Below are 16301 nucleotides of genomic sequence, written 5' to 3'. Positions count from 1 at the left end.
GTTTCATTAGCTCTCATGTTTATCTCTTGGATGGATTTATACACAAGGCTGAACTAAAGTAGGAGGGAGCTAATATGCCTTTTTAGGTCCACCATTTTTTGGATTAGATAATATTCTATTTGGTAATGCTGTTAATAGCTTTTAAATGTGTTAACCTCTTGTTTCGGAGGCTCCTCAGATGTTATTGATGGCAAGAAGCAACATGATCTTGATGTACAAATACTCAAAAACTCACTTCCACAGAGACAGGAAGACTCTATTGAATTTCCTTTAAACTCAGGAAACTGAGTCGAAGGCAATTTAGTTCCAGTTGCTGGTATTTAACCCTAAATGGAAAACTGGGCCTTGTGCATCACATAAGTGAAATAGCACTTACATATGTTTCAAATAAGAGGTTCTAGAAAGCTCCTGCTTTCAATAGATGATTCCTGCCAATGGTACATGTTTAATAACCAGCTGCCTGTCAACAGTTATAAATCGACAGAATTATTTACTGTCATGACTGATTATTATAACTGATGGACTGTCAAAGAAAACATCCAAAAGGGGTGCAATAATGTACAGCTGCATACGTGAATGTGTCATAATGGTCAGCAAAGTCAGATAATGACAGTTGATACCTTGAGACAAATGAAAAGTCTTGCAGAGCATGGTACATCTTTGGATTGTGACGCATAAGGAAATGCATTACACATCTGGTGGATTTTCACGCAAATTGGGCAGTTATGACTTGCACTATGTGGGGGGAAATGCAATTACAACATTGTAATTCAGTTACATCAGTTTGGAAAATGTATTCTAATTCATAATATAATTCCTCATCATGCCACTGGATTAAACGAGATCAAAAGGCAACAAGACTGCAGCCACCTTATAGGTGAGCATTTCAACTTGAGGTTAGCTGAGGCTAAAGCTAACCAACAGGGAGGCCTTTAGATCGAGTGTTCACGTGAAGAACAACACTCCAGTCCAGAGGGGGCAGCACGGTCTTATGTTGTCAGTGGTTTTGCTGTGGTCCTCAGTTGCTGTATTTGCTTGAATGTCGTACGTGGGCTTCGGAACTAAATATGAATTCAATATTTTGCATCTAAGCAGGTTTTGGGATTGAAACTATCAGCTGTATCTGGCCTAATGGACTGGTGCTTCTGATAATGAGAATACTCTCTGTAATAGCATCCGTTTGCTTTCTTTATCCAAGACAAGATGTACACGGTGGCTGTGAGAGGTTTGCAGTTGAGTACAAATTGTGCGCCTCATATTTACACTTCAGAGACTGTTTAAACATACACATGTCCTCTCGCTGACAGATCAGGGATGTAAACCCTGCGTCTCACTATGACTCATACAGGACAGAGTCCCAGCTGGTTTCCTTTGTGTTTTTTCTGAAGCATTATATTCAAGTAAATATGGAGCTAAGATTTTATTTACAGTGAGAGTTCAGCTGACAAGTGTTATAAAAGTGGGGAATGTTTGTGTGTATGCAGGTGTACGCATGACTCTAGGGCCCTGAACTACTCCATGGCAGATGTGACTTTTCTAATATAAGACAGAGGGAGTCGCCTGGAAAAAAACTGTCCATATGAGGCAATTTTTCCTGGAAAGTTTGAGTTTTAACATTATTTTTGCAGTATTACACATCCCTAAGAGTTAATAGTTCCCCAAAGGGTATGTAAGAAACAGACAAACCTTCTCGTAACATGACCTTAGAGCGTGCCTTTTAAATTCTGCATTCAGATTTTGCATAGCTTTCCCTAAAATCCCCTTCAAATAGTCCCCATGCGGATCTGCTCCGCTCCTGCTCTGAAGTGTGCTCTTGCACGCAGGACACGGATGCTTGCAAAGATTTCCTGCGCTCACATTTAAATCAGTGCTCTTGAATTCAAGATGATTTTCCACGCTGGTGGAGTTTCTCTCTATACTGTTGCTTTGCACAGATTCCTTGTGCTCCAGCTTGAGCCCTTCTCACAAGCGATGACACATTTCAGTGAATTTTGACAGAGCTGTCGCATTTAAAAAAAAATCTGAGAGCAGACGTTTCACAAGCACAGAGAAGCAGCTTGAATGCAGGGATTTGTGAGAAAATCAGATCTCACATTGTTCTTTCGTCACTTGGCGCAGCCATAAATTACATTACTTTGCGGCCTCTAGTAAGTAATGTAGGCAGTTCACTCGTGCTATTTGCAAAGAAAAGAAAAAACTCAGGTCAGCCTTGATATTCTTGATACTCCAGTATTGATAAGTTGCGCTCCATTTAATGGCTCTCTGCCAGCCTGGTGTTCCGACTGTTCAACTGAAGCTTGGCGCAGGTTGTTTGGTTTTTTTTGGATGTTGTAATCAGACCAGAGTAACCAAGGCAAGACCCCCTGCCTGGGAAGCATCGGCCTATTGTCAAGCGAACTCTATAGATTGCACTGACGGTGACAATCTGAGCCTGATGCCACCCGATTGCAGGAAGTGAACCAGACTGGTGAGGATTGTGGATTATTTGATGTCAGTATTCCTTCAGGTACAAACGGACAAAGGGTAATACACCAAAAAGAAGACTGACTCAGAAGTCTGCCAAAGTCCCATTTACTAGACTTCTCAGCTGAAGAGTTTTGTATTTTTTTTACCAATAGAAAGACGAGTGTGAGTACATTTCTTTCGTGCATGCGCGTCAGAAAATCTGTTCTTTTATGTGGTCCTTTTGAGTTTGCGCCATGAAAAAGTGAATCGGACTTAATAGAAAAGAAGCCAAATGCATGAGTTTCAGTTTGATTCAATGAACTCTTGTGAAAGTTTCCCGATAGTTACTCTCCTTTGCAAATGAGCAGTGTGGCAGGCAAATCAGTGTCAGCAAAAATGGAAACAGGCAATTACTGTAGAAGCGCATCATTTTTGATAACAGATTTACTATTTCAAGTGAGCAAATCATTAATTTTTTTTCCCTAGTTACAGTAATTAGCCTTCATTTTTAGCATGATGACCATGCATTTTCCATGCCACCCAGTTGGATATTGAAGAGTGAGTCCTGACTGTAAAAGGTGAGGCAGTCCTGTAATTATGAGGTTTTCACTGAGAGCAATATTGCCCGTGGGCTTGTTGTTTACCTTGAAGCAGGTGTGTGTGTGTGTGTGTGTGTGTGTGTGTGTGTGTGTTCGCATTTCAAGTATAATGGCCCCTGCTCCACTCTTAAACTCAGTCCGAGTGATGGATATCAAAGAACATCATCATTGATTTCTGTCTGCTCTAGCAAAGCCCCTTTTTCATCATCTTGTAGTGCTATTGAAAACAGCCAGCCTCAATGTCATAAATGCCATCCAAGCTGTTCTTTATATTGTTTTTGTCTCTTTTTTCCCCCTCCACTTATGAATAAGAATATGTATCTATTTCTCATGCTCCACCACATGTGTTTTTCTTTTGGTCTCTGGCCTGCTCCCTGTTTTTCTTTCTATTTCTTTCTATTTTAACAGCATCATAATATTTGCTTCACTTGTTATACGGAATATAAAATCATGCCTTTCATGTCTGGACTCAGCTGCCCTTAATTCAGGGTTTAATCCAGCATTCATAACCCACAAAAAAGTTTCCATGTTTGTTGTGTGACAGCGGCATCTCCATCGTCTGCAGGATGAGTGAAAGGGAAAAAGACAGAGAGAGAGTGAGTGAGAGAGAGAAACCAAACAGGGCATGAAAAAGCCCATGCAGCCGAGGAGTGTGCAAACAAGCTATGGCATCATGATTCACCCCTGACCAGTGGCAGCGGGCATCAGGAAAACCCCTCAGGACTTCAGTCAATCTCCAAAGACTTGCACAAAATGGAAAAAAAATCTTTTTATAGCCCGACGTGCCCAAAAATATCAGGAGACAAATGTTTTTTCTCCAACACAGCCAGAAGCAGGACAGCCGAGGTAGATGGAAATGATCAAATTGGACGGAGAGAAAATGGAAAAAAATATATCCTTAAGAGTACAATAGTGTCCTGTTATGTTTGGTTTTTATTTAAAAAAAAAGAAGAAACTAATGGATATTGTGAAGTACATGGAGTAGTAGTATATTTTTACGTACGATGATCGGATGGTACAATCAGAAAAGACATCAAGTGATTTTTAAAAGCTACGTCATTCAATTAAAATGGGCTGTACAGTATAAGAATGAACTGAAATTATGAATATGATAGAACTACAACTCCATAAGTACCCGAGGAGAAGAAATTGAGACCCTCATTGTCTTCACCCCCACTGTCCTGTTGTAAAAGATGAGTAACGAGGTATGAATACATTTGAGTAATAAATGGAGACAAACTAGTGGAGATCAATAATGGAGGAATTCTTGAAGCAACAGTTGTAACACACGTGAATGTCTATAGAGAGTGACATAATCTCCCCTGCTCATCTGAGATTGTTTTCTGATTTTCAATCAATTTGAAGAAGATTATGACACGGAATCCTCTGGCACACATACATCCATTAACTCATCTCCTTACACATTTTCAGATCATGATTTTGAGCAAAAATCAACATGCATTGTTTTGTGTAGGATCCTAAAGATGTCTTTTAATATGTAGTTCTCATATAGAGTACACGGTATAGTACAAAGTACTTTTATTATAAGTACTTTGCTGGAGTACTGATTCCGGATGTCCTGGAGAGGTGACTACAGGGGTGTTTCTGTCTTTTTCAGTATGAAGCCATTTCAGTAAATTGTGGTACAACTTCTGTTTTAACCTCTATTTGTCAAATATTTATTTTCCTTTATTTCCCAGCAGTGATGCATTGATTTTTTTTTTTTTTTTGGAGTACCAGTTCCTCATTGGTCACATACTCATTTCGTCAGCATATCAAATTCTGCCCAAAGTGGCCATGATCTGATTACACTAATGCTAGCATTTAGCTAGCCAGAGGGCTGGGCTGCAGTGCACTGCAGTCTGTGTTGTCAAAAAAACCAAGTTGAAATGACAAGTGGATGTGAACTGAAGCTGCCTGAGATGTACAAAGACGTCAGTGACAGCACAGAGAACATGGACAGGGTCAGCACCAATTATGGTTGCATGTGTTTATCTTATTCTACTGGACACACACACACACACACACACACACACACACACACACATACACACAGAGCTGAACAAAACTGCTCTTTGACAAATGAACTATGTTTATTCATTTACATTCCTGTTTTGTATTGCAGTCCTCCAACCCTGAACCTCTAATTGATCCAACAATCAGGAGAATCTTCTTCTTCTTGACAGCAAATTGCCCGCTGTCTCCTTCCTCCACCCCTTATGCTCCTTTCCCTCTCTCTCTCTATCTCTAGAAGTGTGACTGCCTGCTCAGTCTGGAAGCCTATTCAGCGGACCAGAAGCACCGTGTGTGTCAGTGCCTGAAGGACAACATTGACAAGCAGCTCCAGCTTCACAGGAGGGAGCCTCCCGGTCCGCATTTTGAACAGGTATGGCACATGGACACACACATATGAGTAACATTTCCTAATTTGAATTTTGGCCCAACATGAAGAAGTTAACACATGGGCATGTGTGAATGCATATATTTGTGCATTCACCCCGCACAGATGCCCCGTGAGCACCACACACTCAATCAACAACACTTTCCTGCAGCTCACACTACAATCATTCAGATTTTCCATTTTGCTCTCATGTTGCTTCATGCGAGTTTTGCTGAAGAGACCAATCAGGTTAGCCTAATTTAATCCCGCTTTGTGCTCTTCAGTTGTGCCAAAAAGGATCTTAGTTCAGAAAACAAGATTTATGCACCTGTACAGAGCTGCGTCCATTTATGCTAACCGTTGGAGTTGACTGTAATTGAAGTGGCCATTGGATTTACTAAACACATGAGTCTTGACAATGTTGGTTTGTTCTGTGAAAACTTGTTGCTACATGAAACTCCATATTTTTAGCCGCTGAGGTGTACATGAGAAGCATCCCGGCGTACATGAGCAGGATTGAAGTAATTGCTGTTTGTTGCTTTAGAATAGCATGCGTTTTGTAACTAAAACTACAATAACTGATTTTTCTGACCAATAGAAACCAGCTTTGAATTCAACTTGTTGACACGGTGAAGTCCAGCAGCTTCAGAGAAACTTTATGATTATTTGGATTTATTGCTTATATTTTGCAGGCCAATACTCATCAGTCTTTTAGCACTGGTTTTGGTTGCCAAGAAAAAAATACTTGGCTCTTGAGCAACAGCTTTTTTAAGTTTACCACCAGGTTGCCAGTAACTGATCGTGTTCACACCTCCAGTTTCATCGGACCCGATGTGATTCGAGCTTGAAGTTGCAACAAATTAGCATTTTTCATTTGGTCCGCTTTGCTTTCACACTGTCACTTTATCAAGTGTCACATGATCAGAGGCCACCAGAATTATGCTGCATGTACAACACAGTCTTCCTGTCTCCGGTCTTCTGTCCAGTACTGCTCTGATAAAAAGGATCTGTCGTAAAAGCATGAACTGAACTTTTCATTTAAATGACATTCATGACTTTAACACTTATTCCTTATGCTCCTATGGGTCTCAGTGGCCAACTTGTGATTGGATTGCTCAGGATGCATTTTAATTCCAAGTCTGAACAGAGAAACTTTGTGTGCCATTTGGTATTTGAAAAATGTGTTTTCACAAAAAAAAAAAAAACGGCAGCTGAAAATCAAGGTTATTAGAAGTTATGAGACTGAAACAAATTAATAAAACGGCAGCCTGAAGAGCCAACAATGAACTGAAAGATGCTTTTAAAGGTCTGTGGCGCTTAAGGGCATCTGAGGGGAATTACACATAGTCATTTGATCGGTTCTCATATTTTTAATGATTATTATCACTTTAAGTTTGGACAGTCACCCTTTGTTGACTTTTTGAAAGCACTAAAATGTATCAGATCGAATCAAATTGAATCAGATATTTAATTATTAACCTTTATGTAACCAGGATAAGTGCTGCGGCTGCTGAGGAGCTGTGAATGAGATAACTGCAGCCAAATTGGTCATTTCAAGCATGACCTGGGGAAATCTATTCAGGGGAGGTTATGTGATCGCTGCTGTTTGGTGGTTGGCTGGTTTGTCTGTGTGCCTGTTAGCAGGATTAACAAGAAATCATTCGAAATCTTTCATTTCTGATGAACAGAAAAACCTGCAGTTCTTCCATCTAAAGGTAATCCAACCGTGTCCATGTGAGTTAAACTGAAAGGTGATTAAAAGAGATAAATAGCCGTGTGTGCGCGGGCGTGTGGATGTCACACTTATTGTACAGCAGGGCCCTGCTTCATCAGCATATTAAAGAGAGAACGAGAGGACAAGCCGCCAGTTTTGATCTCTTTAACCTGGTTCTTCATGTGTGTAGGGTCATTATCGTTGGGTGACTGAAACCCTATCACCCAGTGAATAAACCAGACCCTGATCTGAATATTTTCCAATATTTTCTGTTTCACAATGCACCTCATGAACAGAGAATTCTATAGAATTAGCATATTTAAAAACTAAATAAATCAGCTTCTTTTGTATTTTACTGCGGCTGAATTTGTCTGCTGTCGTGTGTGTAGGGAGCGTACCACTGTAAGACTATGAGCTTTGTGCATGTTGCTTACCTTGCTTCTTTCTTCTGTGATTCGTGTAAATTAGGTCCAGCCAGTTCAATAAAGCACCGCATTTAACACACATGGCAGCGCTCAATATTTTCAATAACTAAACAGCTTCACAGGGGTGTAAAGCCATGTAAATCAATACGTCATACGACCAACATCTGAGAACTAAAACAGCATTGTTCAATACAGACATGATAAAAACCGTCCCTGTGTTATTATTTTTCAAATCTTTATAATCAATTCTCCAGTGATTCTTTCAGGGGATCTCCAAATACATTGCTTAAAGCTTTAGCTGTTCTGTGTGTGAGAGAAAGCATAATCAACTCTCTAGTGTGGCCACTCCAGTCAAATACCAACTCCATCCTTACTCAGCCGGGAAAACTGAACTCATCTTTTTCTCTTGTACCAGCAGTACACAACAGGCAGTTTTTCACCTGAAGCTTGAGCTTTTGGAGTCTAGAGTGGATGAATCTGGAGATGCCAGCCAAGCATGTCAAGAAATCAGCCTTGTTATCATGTATGCCTGCAACTTCCTGCGTGATCACATATTTTATATATCCCACATGTTGCCATTAACCGGTGCCGACATTATACGTTGTGGTCATCAAACTTTAAGGGCGAAGGGACCTTTCCTTCCACCCATCGCAGCACCAGTGTCATCGTCTCACCAGCCCACCACAGTGTTCAGATCTTAGGTGACCTGTGCGGTCTGCTCCATTTTTGACACAGTATTTTTTTCTTGATGCAGCTTTTCTTGATTCCTGCTGTTAGCATAAGTTGGCACACAACCCCTGCTTTTTCGACGCAGGAGCAGCAAACATGCAAAAGATCCCCTCTAAGACTTTATCAAGGTTATTATTGCGTACATCCTACTTGCGTCACCTCTCATGGACCATCTGCTCCTGTGTTTTCACATCCGCTCTGTCCACTTCACTTGATAACGGGATAAACAAATATTCCATATTTATTTTGTACCCGTGGCATAATTACTTTATTATGATATTCTCCCGACACACCAGGATGGGTCAGGATCGAATGGTAATTCATGAGCGGTGTGTTCTTCTACCGATCCCAAAGGTCAAACACATCATGGGAAAGAGAGAGAGGCTGCTTTCAGTCATAAGCAAACATTTTTATGTCCCTGAAGCAAATAGTCATAAAGCTGACAGGACAGGAGAAACTCGGCTGGGGAAACAGAAGTATAATTAAAGATTCTGAATTACATAAGTGTTTTTTTTCACCATTTAATATCAAGGTGCCATCGTGCGAGTACATGGCTTCGGTTATTGATTGATTCATATTGCAACCAAATAAAAAAACACCTGAGCGATTCATTAGAGAACATGCAACATCTTCACACCTTGACCTCAATTAATGCCCAGATTATACATCTTTTCCAAGGAAACACCTTCAAATACAAACACACACGCACGCGCGTGCGCACACACACACACACGGATTTAGCATCCATGTTCTCGTACACATTCACATATATACATCAATAAAGCGAAGGATCTTCCTCGATAGCCCCTTCCACACACACACACAGATTTAGCATCCATGTTCTCGTACACATTCACATATAAATATCAATAAAGCGAAGGATCTTCCTCAATAGCCCCCCTCCCCCACACACAGGCACACACTCACACCGCATCGTTCCTGTCCACCTTCTTTGTGGAGTTATTAGAACCTTTTTACTGCTCATATCTTATTATCTTATTAAATCTCAACGGTGTCCCGAAGGCAAGGAAATACATCCTTAATCATAACATTTAACATCTAGACAATTTAGTTCACTTTTGATTGCATTTCTCCAGAGTACCTTAGAGGCAAATGATTTGTGTTCAGTCTACTTAAAATGTGTTTAATTATAAGCAAATCAGCTTTGTCAATTATAAGGGGGGGGGGGTTAGGATGAGAATGCCTCTGTTGTGTCATTTCTTTTGTATCATTTCAGCATAGTTGTAGATCTGCAGGAAGGAGGACACGTTCTTGATGATGGACATGTGCAGACCAGTGTTGGGCAATGCTACCTTTTGGAGAACTTTTACCTGTCAAGACAATATTGTGTAGAGGGCCACCAAGCATCTGACAGACAGACGGAGACTCTGCTGTTAACTAGCTACGAGCCTGTTCATTACCCGCTTTAGCCCGCTTAGAAGATTGCTGTAGCACCAGCGTTCTCCTCCTCTGCGAGCTTCAGTCGTGTTGAGCTTTCTTTTTTTTTTTTTGCCGCTGACAGTCACTTATCACCCAGCCGAATTTGCATTTCGCTGTGATGTTCTTGTTCCTTTCACCGACAAGTTCAAAAATCCTGCCAGAACTTCCACGACGTAAGGGCTCCCCTCTCTACAAGTTATCTGATCTACAAGTACCAAAGAGTAGGAGAGAAACGGTGTGCGTCCCACTCCAGTGGCTTGTTTATTTGGAAAAAAAAGGAACTAAATAACTGATGGCTTGAATTGCAAAACTGATGCAATATGTCACTAGTGACAACAATAAAAGTAATCTGGGTACTGAGACATTAAATCACATCGAACAAATACAAATTGCAACAAACTGACTTGGTGCACTTTGAAAGATGATCCCCAAATGACAGCTTTTTATTTATAAGCATGTTTGTGTAATCTGCAATTCAAAACGGGTTAGGACGTTCCAATAATTTGACATGGATGAGTTTTATTTTAATCGTGCTGAAATAACTTCATTTCAGCTTAATGTTACTGCTGAGTCACCACCAGGACTCGTTTTGGGAAGTGAATACAGTGTATCTTTGACGCACTCAATATATTCCCGGCTAGTCAGTATGAATTGCAGCAAAAGAAGCTTAAGAAAATTATCCATTAAAGTGCACATTTCCCTTGTGTCAGAAACTGCATTTGTCCTCTCATGCACAAAAGCCGGGTAAATCCACACAAAGCTGAAGACTGCAGTTTGAATCAGGTTGAAGTGTGCAGCCAAACAGAATCCGCAGATGTAGAAGACGCATCACTCAAGAATTCATTGGTACTTCATTCATCCAGTAAATGGGGTTACTCCGTGACAGTGTTGATGTCAGCAGCTGCCCCAGTTCCTCCCGTCCCTGAACGCTCTCAACGCTCCCCTTTGGAAAAAATTTGGACATGAGCCCTTTTCACTTGGAGACTCTCTAATCCTTCACTCCCTCGGAGAGTGGGGTTTGATTAGTTTGCCGGTTTCTATTTTCTATGGGGTTTCATTGACAGTCAGCAGACGTTAAACAGAGGAGTTCGAGCGAATGTTTAGGATGACTCACCTCAACTTGCCTTTCTGTGCCGCCCCCACTTGTGAGGACGTTTCTGTCGACCGTTGGTTTCATGCAGGTTGTCGGCGCATGTTTGATTTTTTCAAGGTCATCTTTGGTAGAACATGTTTGCCGTTAAAAAAATAAATAAAAAATGACAAACATTGTGACACAAGGCATATCTCAAATAATGCTAACATGCTAATGCGAAGCAGTACTCAGTCTCTAAATGTTTTGCTCGAGAGTGACGACATTCTCAGAGGCGTTTGCAGAAATGGATGAATTCATTTACAGATTTGAAAAAACGCCACATGGCAGGAACAAACCAAAGTCTTAAAAGTGGGACTTTGGTGACGCATAGCAGTTGTGTGGTGGAAAACACTGTCCCACCAGCAACACGGGCATAGTAGCCAAGTCAACAAAGAAACTTAACTAAAGGTCTGTCTGTGGTACAAAGCTCCTCAGTCAGGTTTGTTTTCCGACAAGGAGGACAATTAGTGGTGAGCATCATTTCCAATTAGGGGTGTCAGTGACAAAATATGAGACCTCTTTTTTTTAATGGCTGTTCTTGGCCATCCAAGAAATGATCAGTTGTTGTGTTGCCTTGGCGGTGATATCTAATGTCTGGTTTGTCAGTATTTATCTTCACTACCTTATTTTGCATGTTTGGATAAATAAAAAAAGACACCTGATGGTGCCACTGGGTGAAACATTGAAGTTTATATCTTTAAAGTTTTCATTCATTTTGATTGTTTTTAAGCCCCTGTGGCTGAATAAAGTAAGACAATGGCGAAGGCTCAAACCAGTCATTTCTTACAGCTGTAGCATCAGTTTAGGCAAAAACTGCTTTGCGCATTCAAAATAATTTTACAAGCTCGTGTCTCTACGGGATGCCGGATGTCAGAAAAAAACAAAAGTTTTCACAGATGATTGAATGGGGCCGAGCACCAGTCAACACTTGAATCAATGTTTTTGAACAGAAAGCAGAAGCCAGAGCTCAAGTGCAACATTTTGCAAGCCTTTTGGCACGAGCATTAAAAGCATCGCCCGATTCTTTTCAACTGAATCACAAAGTAAGCCATCACAAAAGGAAGGAAGTGGTCTCATGCTAACAACTCAGCTAACAACTCGTCTTACGGCTGCAGCTTCACATTAAAACCATGTACGTGGTGAAACATGTGGACTATGCTTGCGAGGTCCTTCCAAGTAAAACAACGTGTCAGTGAGCTCAGCAGGCTTCTGACCATTCATCAAGTTTATGTCATGGAAACAATGCAATGGTCATTTTTGTCCATTTTTTTTTTGGTTTGTTTTGACAGCAGATCAATTTGAAACATTACGGGGAGTAAAAGAACAAGAAGGAGCAACACCCCGGCGAGCTGTTATATGAAAAACTGCAGGTGACAGGCTGCAACTTCAGCTTATCTCAGTGAGGTCGCCACCTCCTATCACATATCCAGCTGATTCACTAGCTTATGCCATGTGCGGCATAAAACCAGATCAAGCTGGCTTGGAATGATGGGAAAAGGTAGATTTATGTTGCCTCACATCTTTACGATAATGCCAATAGTTTGTTCTATTGTTTGGTCACACTTGCTGTTGTCAGTGGGACTGACAGGTGTCGCCATTTCAACCAGGACTGAAATATCAAGAATAGTAAGGAAATTGGGAAGACAAGAGCACGGGACAGCTCAATAAAGGTATACATGGACAGTATTATTGCACTGTTGAGGTCTGGTCCAGCTCAATGTCAAGGCTCTACAGAATAACTTCATAACTCATTTAATCATGGCTATGGAAAATGAGCCTTTTATTCAACTTCCTATAAAACTTACTGGCAGCAGCCTGCAGGTGCCTCTTAGAGCACCGCTACCCAGAGCATCTGTCAGACATCACACCTTCTGAAAGCATCCGAAACCTAAACAGAGCTGAACATTTTTAAGGAATTCGGAACTGCTGCAATGATACAAAAGCTACCTCTCAGAGCACAACCCCTCATTGTCTCAGACTGATGTATCCAGGTGTGCTTTTGTTTCCGTTTGGACTGCAGCCCACCTCGTCTGTTAACTTTGGTCCATATGTTTGCAAGTCATTCCACTTCCACCTTGTTTTATACAATATTACCTGATGATATTTCAAGCTGGACCATTTTTAACGGCTTTGCTCATTATTCAATTTTCATCCCATCATTTTTCTTACTTGCTAATTTTGTCGAGCATATTGCTGATACTGATATGACCTCGCTGATATCACAGAGGTGCACAGTCAAATCCCCCCCCCCCCCCCCAAAAAAAATGAGGTGCAGATCAACAACTGCGGAGTAATTATAAGATGATCTATATTTTTAAAAAATGTATTTACATGTTTATGTACAGAAACAAACAACTACCTTATGAGCTTATATGTCACAGCCATAAGCATGTGAGCTCCACCCTGGCCAAACTTCCTGTACTTGTCTGGAAAGCATTATCCCCTCAGCTGCTGGAAAACCAAATTTGTTTGCACACACACCCTTAAATGGGAGTTTAAGCTGCTCTGACTATTTAGAAATTGCAGCTGCAGTTCATCACACACAGTTAGGATTTGATGAGCAATGCTGGCAATCCTTCTCTGAGTCACAGGAGGAAGCATAAATTTTCTACATGCGAGCATAGGCTGCTGTGATCAGTGAAAGAAAGATTGTTGCAGCTAATGAACAAAGTGTGTCTGCTGAAGGCTCGGAGGCAGCTTGTTCTGTTCTCTCTCTCGGGCTGTCTCATTTCACATTAATGAGACTCTATTTTAGCTGCTGAAGTGGTTATAATCCCACATTTATTTTGGAGGAAGAAGTGATGGAGTGTGACAAGAACCTTCTCTCGTTCCCTTTTCCCCCCCTTACACATTCTCTCCCCAAATATTCCTGATGAAATGAAGGAATGTTGTGGTGTCTTCTCCGCTTTTATTTTCCCACCAAAGACACATGAAGCTTCAGATATAATGGGAAGTGTCTGTGGATATGCAGCTCGCCGTATATCCAAGCTAGGACACGTTTAAGCGGGCAGAAAACGACAAACGCAGAAGAAGCTCATTAGGCAAATGAAAGTGTTTGATATCCAAAACTAGAGAGACAGTAGACGATTGTCATTCAGGATTTGAGATCATGAGTCTGTCCCAGTCTGAACCCAGTCACTGTGGCAAGATGGCGCACAAATCTATAAGTGCACGAGGGTACAGACTCAAAGTAGCTAGTGTGTGAGGAGAACACACTCCTCCCAACGTGATCAAATCAAACCTTTGATATTTTACTCTGGATGCAGGGTAGTGTATCCTTGTGATCAACTCAACTCGTAGGAGGTGGAGATGAAATGCTATTAGCCTGTGTCATCATAATCCACTGCAGCTAGCATTAGCCTGCATAGCTTACCTTAGCTCCAGTACATAACGTTACCAAAAGTTGTTTTTTTTAATAGAAATTCAAGAACCACCAACTCCCCACGTTTACCCCCCCCCCCTCCCACACTACCTTTTCCCCTACGCAAGTGTTTTTTTTTTCTTTCTGTCTGACTTTTTCAGTGCCAGTGGTGGCACATGGAAAAACACAACAACCAAAAGCAGCGGTTTGTTTAGACTGAGGACTCTTCCTCATGTGTTTTCATTCATTTGTTTCCTTCACTTGAGTGATGAGTCTTGTGATCCTGAATCCGTAACTGCGTGATTCTTAGTTTTTACAGTCATTATGAAAATATCACCTGAAGTCAGTCATTCACTGTATACTCCCTTCATAATCTGTCAGGATTGGGAAAGTTGTAGAGTGTATCCAAGGCAATACGCACTGGTGGCATCTTCACAGGTGCCAATTCTCCACATCTGGCACGTGTTAATGTACCTTGACGGCATCTTCAATCTGAATGACGCCTTCAAGGGTGTTACAGGGTGTCAGATGACATCATGCTGGTGTGTGAAACATTACCTGGTTTATGAGATGTACAGCAGCAGTTCTGTAAATCCATTATCGAAAAGTTCTTTGGGGATGATTTCAGTGGGAGGCTGATGTTGTACAGAGTGACAAATTAAAGTACAAAAAATCCCAACAATTTTCAGGAGTGGAACATTAGCAGTACTGGAGTCTTTGGTCCAACGCTGCAGGTACGGTTGTAGGTTGCTTTCAGACTAGGCTTGAAGCTTCAGAGGAGAAAACATTTGGTTTCAGTTGAATATCTTGATCATGACTCAGCTGACACATCGTCTGAAGACAAGAATAAGAGTAAAGAGTCTAAATATAAAGCTTAACATCTGACACATCTGTTCTGGCACATGTTCACATGATTAACATGTCTCTCGCTCTCTTTGGTTCCAAGCAGCAAATACACACTTTCCCCTTCATTGTCTCTAATTAGACACGGATGAATTCTATTGGTCTTTGCTCATCTCCTTTCTCCCCGCACGCACGTGCACATACACACACAACCAGCCACGCTGCGTGCTATATTTGTTCTGCCTAGTTTTGAATGAGACACGCAGAGGCAAATAACAATACGGAAAGATTTAATGTATTACTGCACGAGCATGTGTTCTCTTGAGGTGGTGGCAGGCTCAGTGGAGGAATTGTTTCCTTGTGAATGTGAATATTTTAGAAACACACTGAGGGGAATTTCGTAAAACTTGGCAGCGACGTTCAGCGGGACTGATTTGATTTGATAATTTATTTCATAACTCAAATTTCTCACATTTGACATCCACACGGGTCAAAGCTTAACTTCACGGTGCAAATGGGATGTTTTTGTTTTGCTTAAAAAAAATTCTGATCCTCTTTGGCAGAGGAATTAAGAGGAAGTTATGCGCTTGCACTGAATTTTGTCAGGTAAAAATGGTAAACCACCTCAGAGTGTTTGACTTGACATGGCAGGACTCAGGTGGTGCAATAGCTGTGTGGTAATCAGAGGGTTGCTGGTTCAAACTTTAACTGCCCCAGAGACCTTCTCAAAGTGTCTTTGAGCAACACATTGAGAACAAATTTTTATCTATCCCCTCCCTGTGCTTACAAGTAGAGGTTGTCGATGAGGTTCTCTCTGATCCGTCTCTCATTGTTTTTTATTTTTTCTTTCTTTCAACTCCTGGTGTTTGAACCTGATCCTTAATTTTCACTCTTGTCATTTGTCCTGATTCTCTCATCCTGTTTTCCCTCTCCCGTATTTCTATAACCTTCCCAAATGTATCACTCCAGACAGGTGCTAATTTGCAATCTTTCTCCTTCTTTGTCTTTCCCTATCCCCCTTGTTGTGTCCCACCTTATCTATCCCATAAATAGGTCTACAAACACACACACACACACACAAACACACACACACTCACTCACTCACACACTCACACGCACGCACGCACACACACACACACACACACACACACACACACACACACACACACACACACAAACATATTGATGCTGTTGATTTACTTACTTTTTGTCCCCAAAAGTGAGTCCCTGCAG

General features: G+C 41.2%; 1 protein-coding gene across 4 annotated transcripts in view; it reads left to right on the top strand.

Annotated features, from left to right (window-relative positions):
* The window catches only part of rgs3a (regulator of G protein signaling 3a), a 150287-nt gene that overhangs the window by 76095 nt on the left and 57891 nt on the right, over positions 1-16301 (top strand). For all 4 annotated transcript variants that reach the window (XM_086187490.1, XM_086187491.1, XM_086187492.1 and 1 more), the window contains one exon: positions 5296-5430. In XM_086187490.1, coding sequence (XP_086043616.1) covers positions 5296-5430 — 135 coding nt within the window. The remainder of the gene's footprint in view (positions 1-5295; positions 5431-16301) is intronic.

This window comes from Aulostomus chinensis, chromosome 19 (genome assembly GCF_037954235.1).
Source record: "Aulostomus chinensis isolate RoL2024-O1b breed Wild chromosome 19, RoL_Achi_v1.0, whole genome shotgun sequence".
NCBI lineage: Eukaryota > Metazoa > Chordata > Actinopteri > Syngnathiformes > Aulostomidae > Aulostomus > Aulostomus chinensis.
This window is presented reverse-complemented; position numbering and strand designations above follow the sequence as displayed.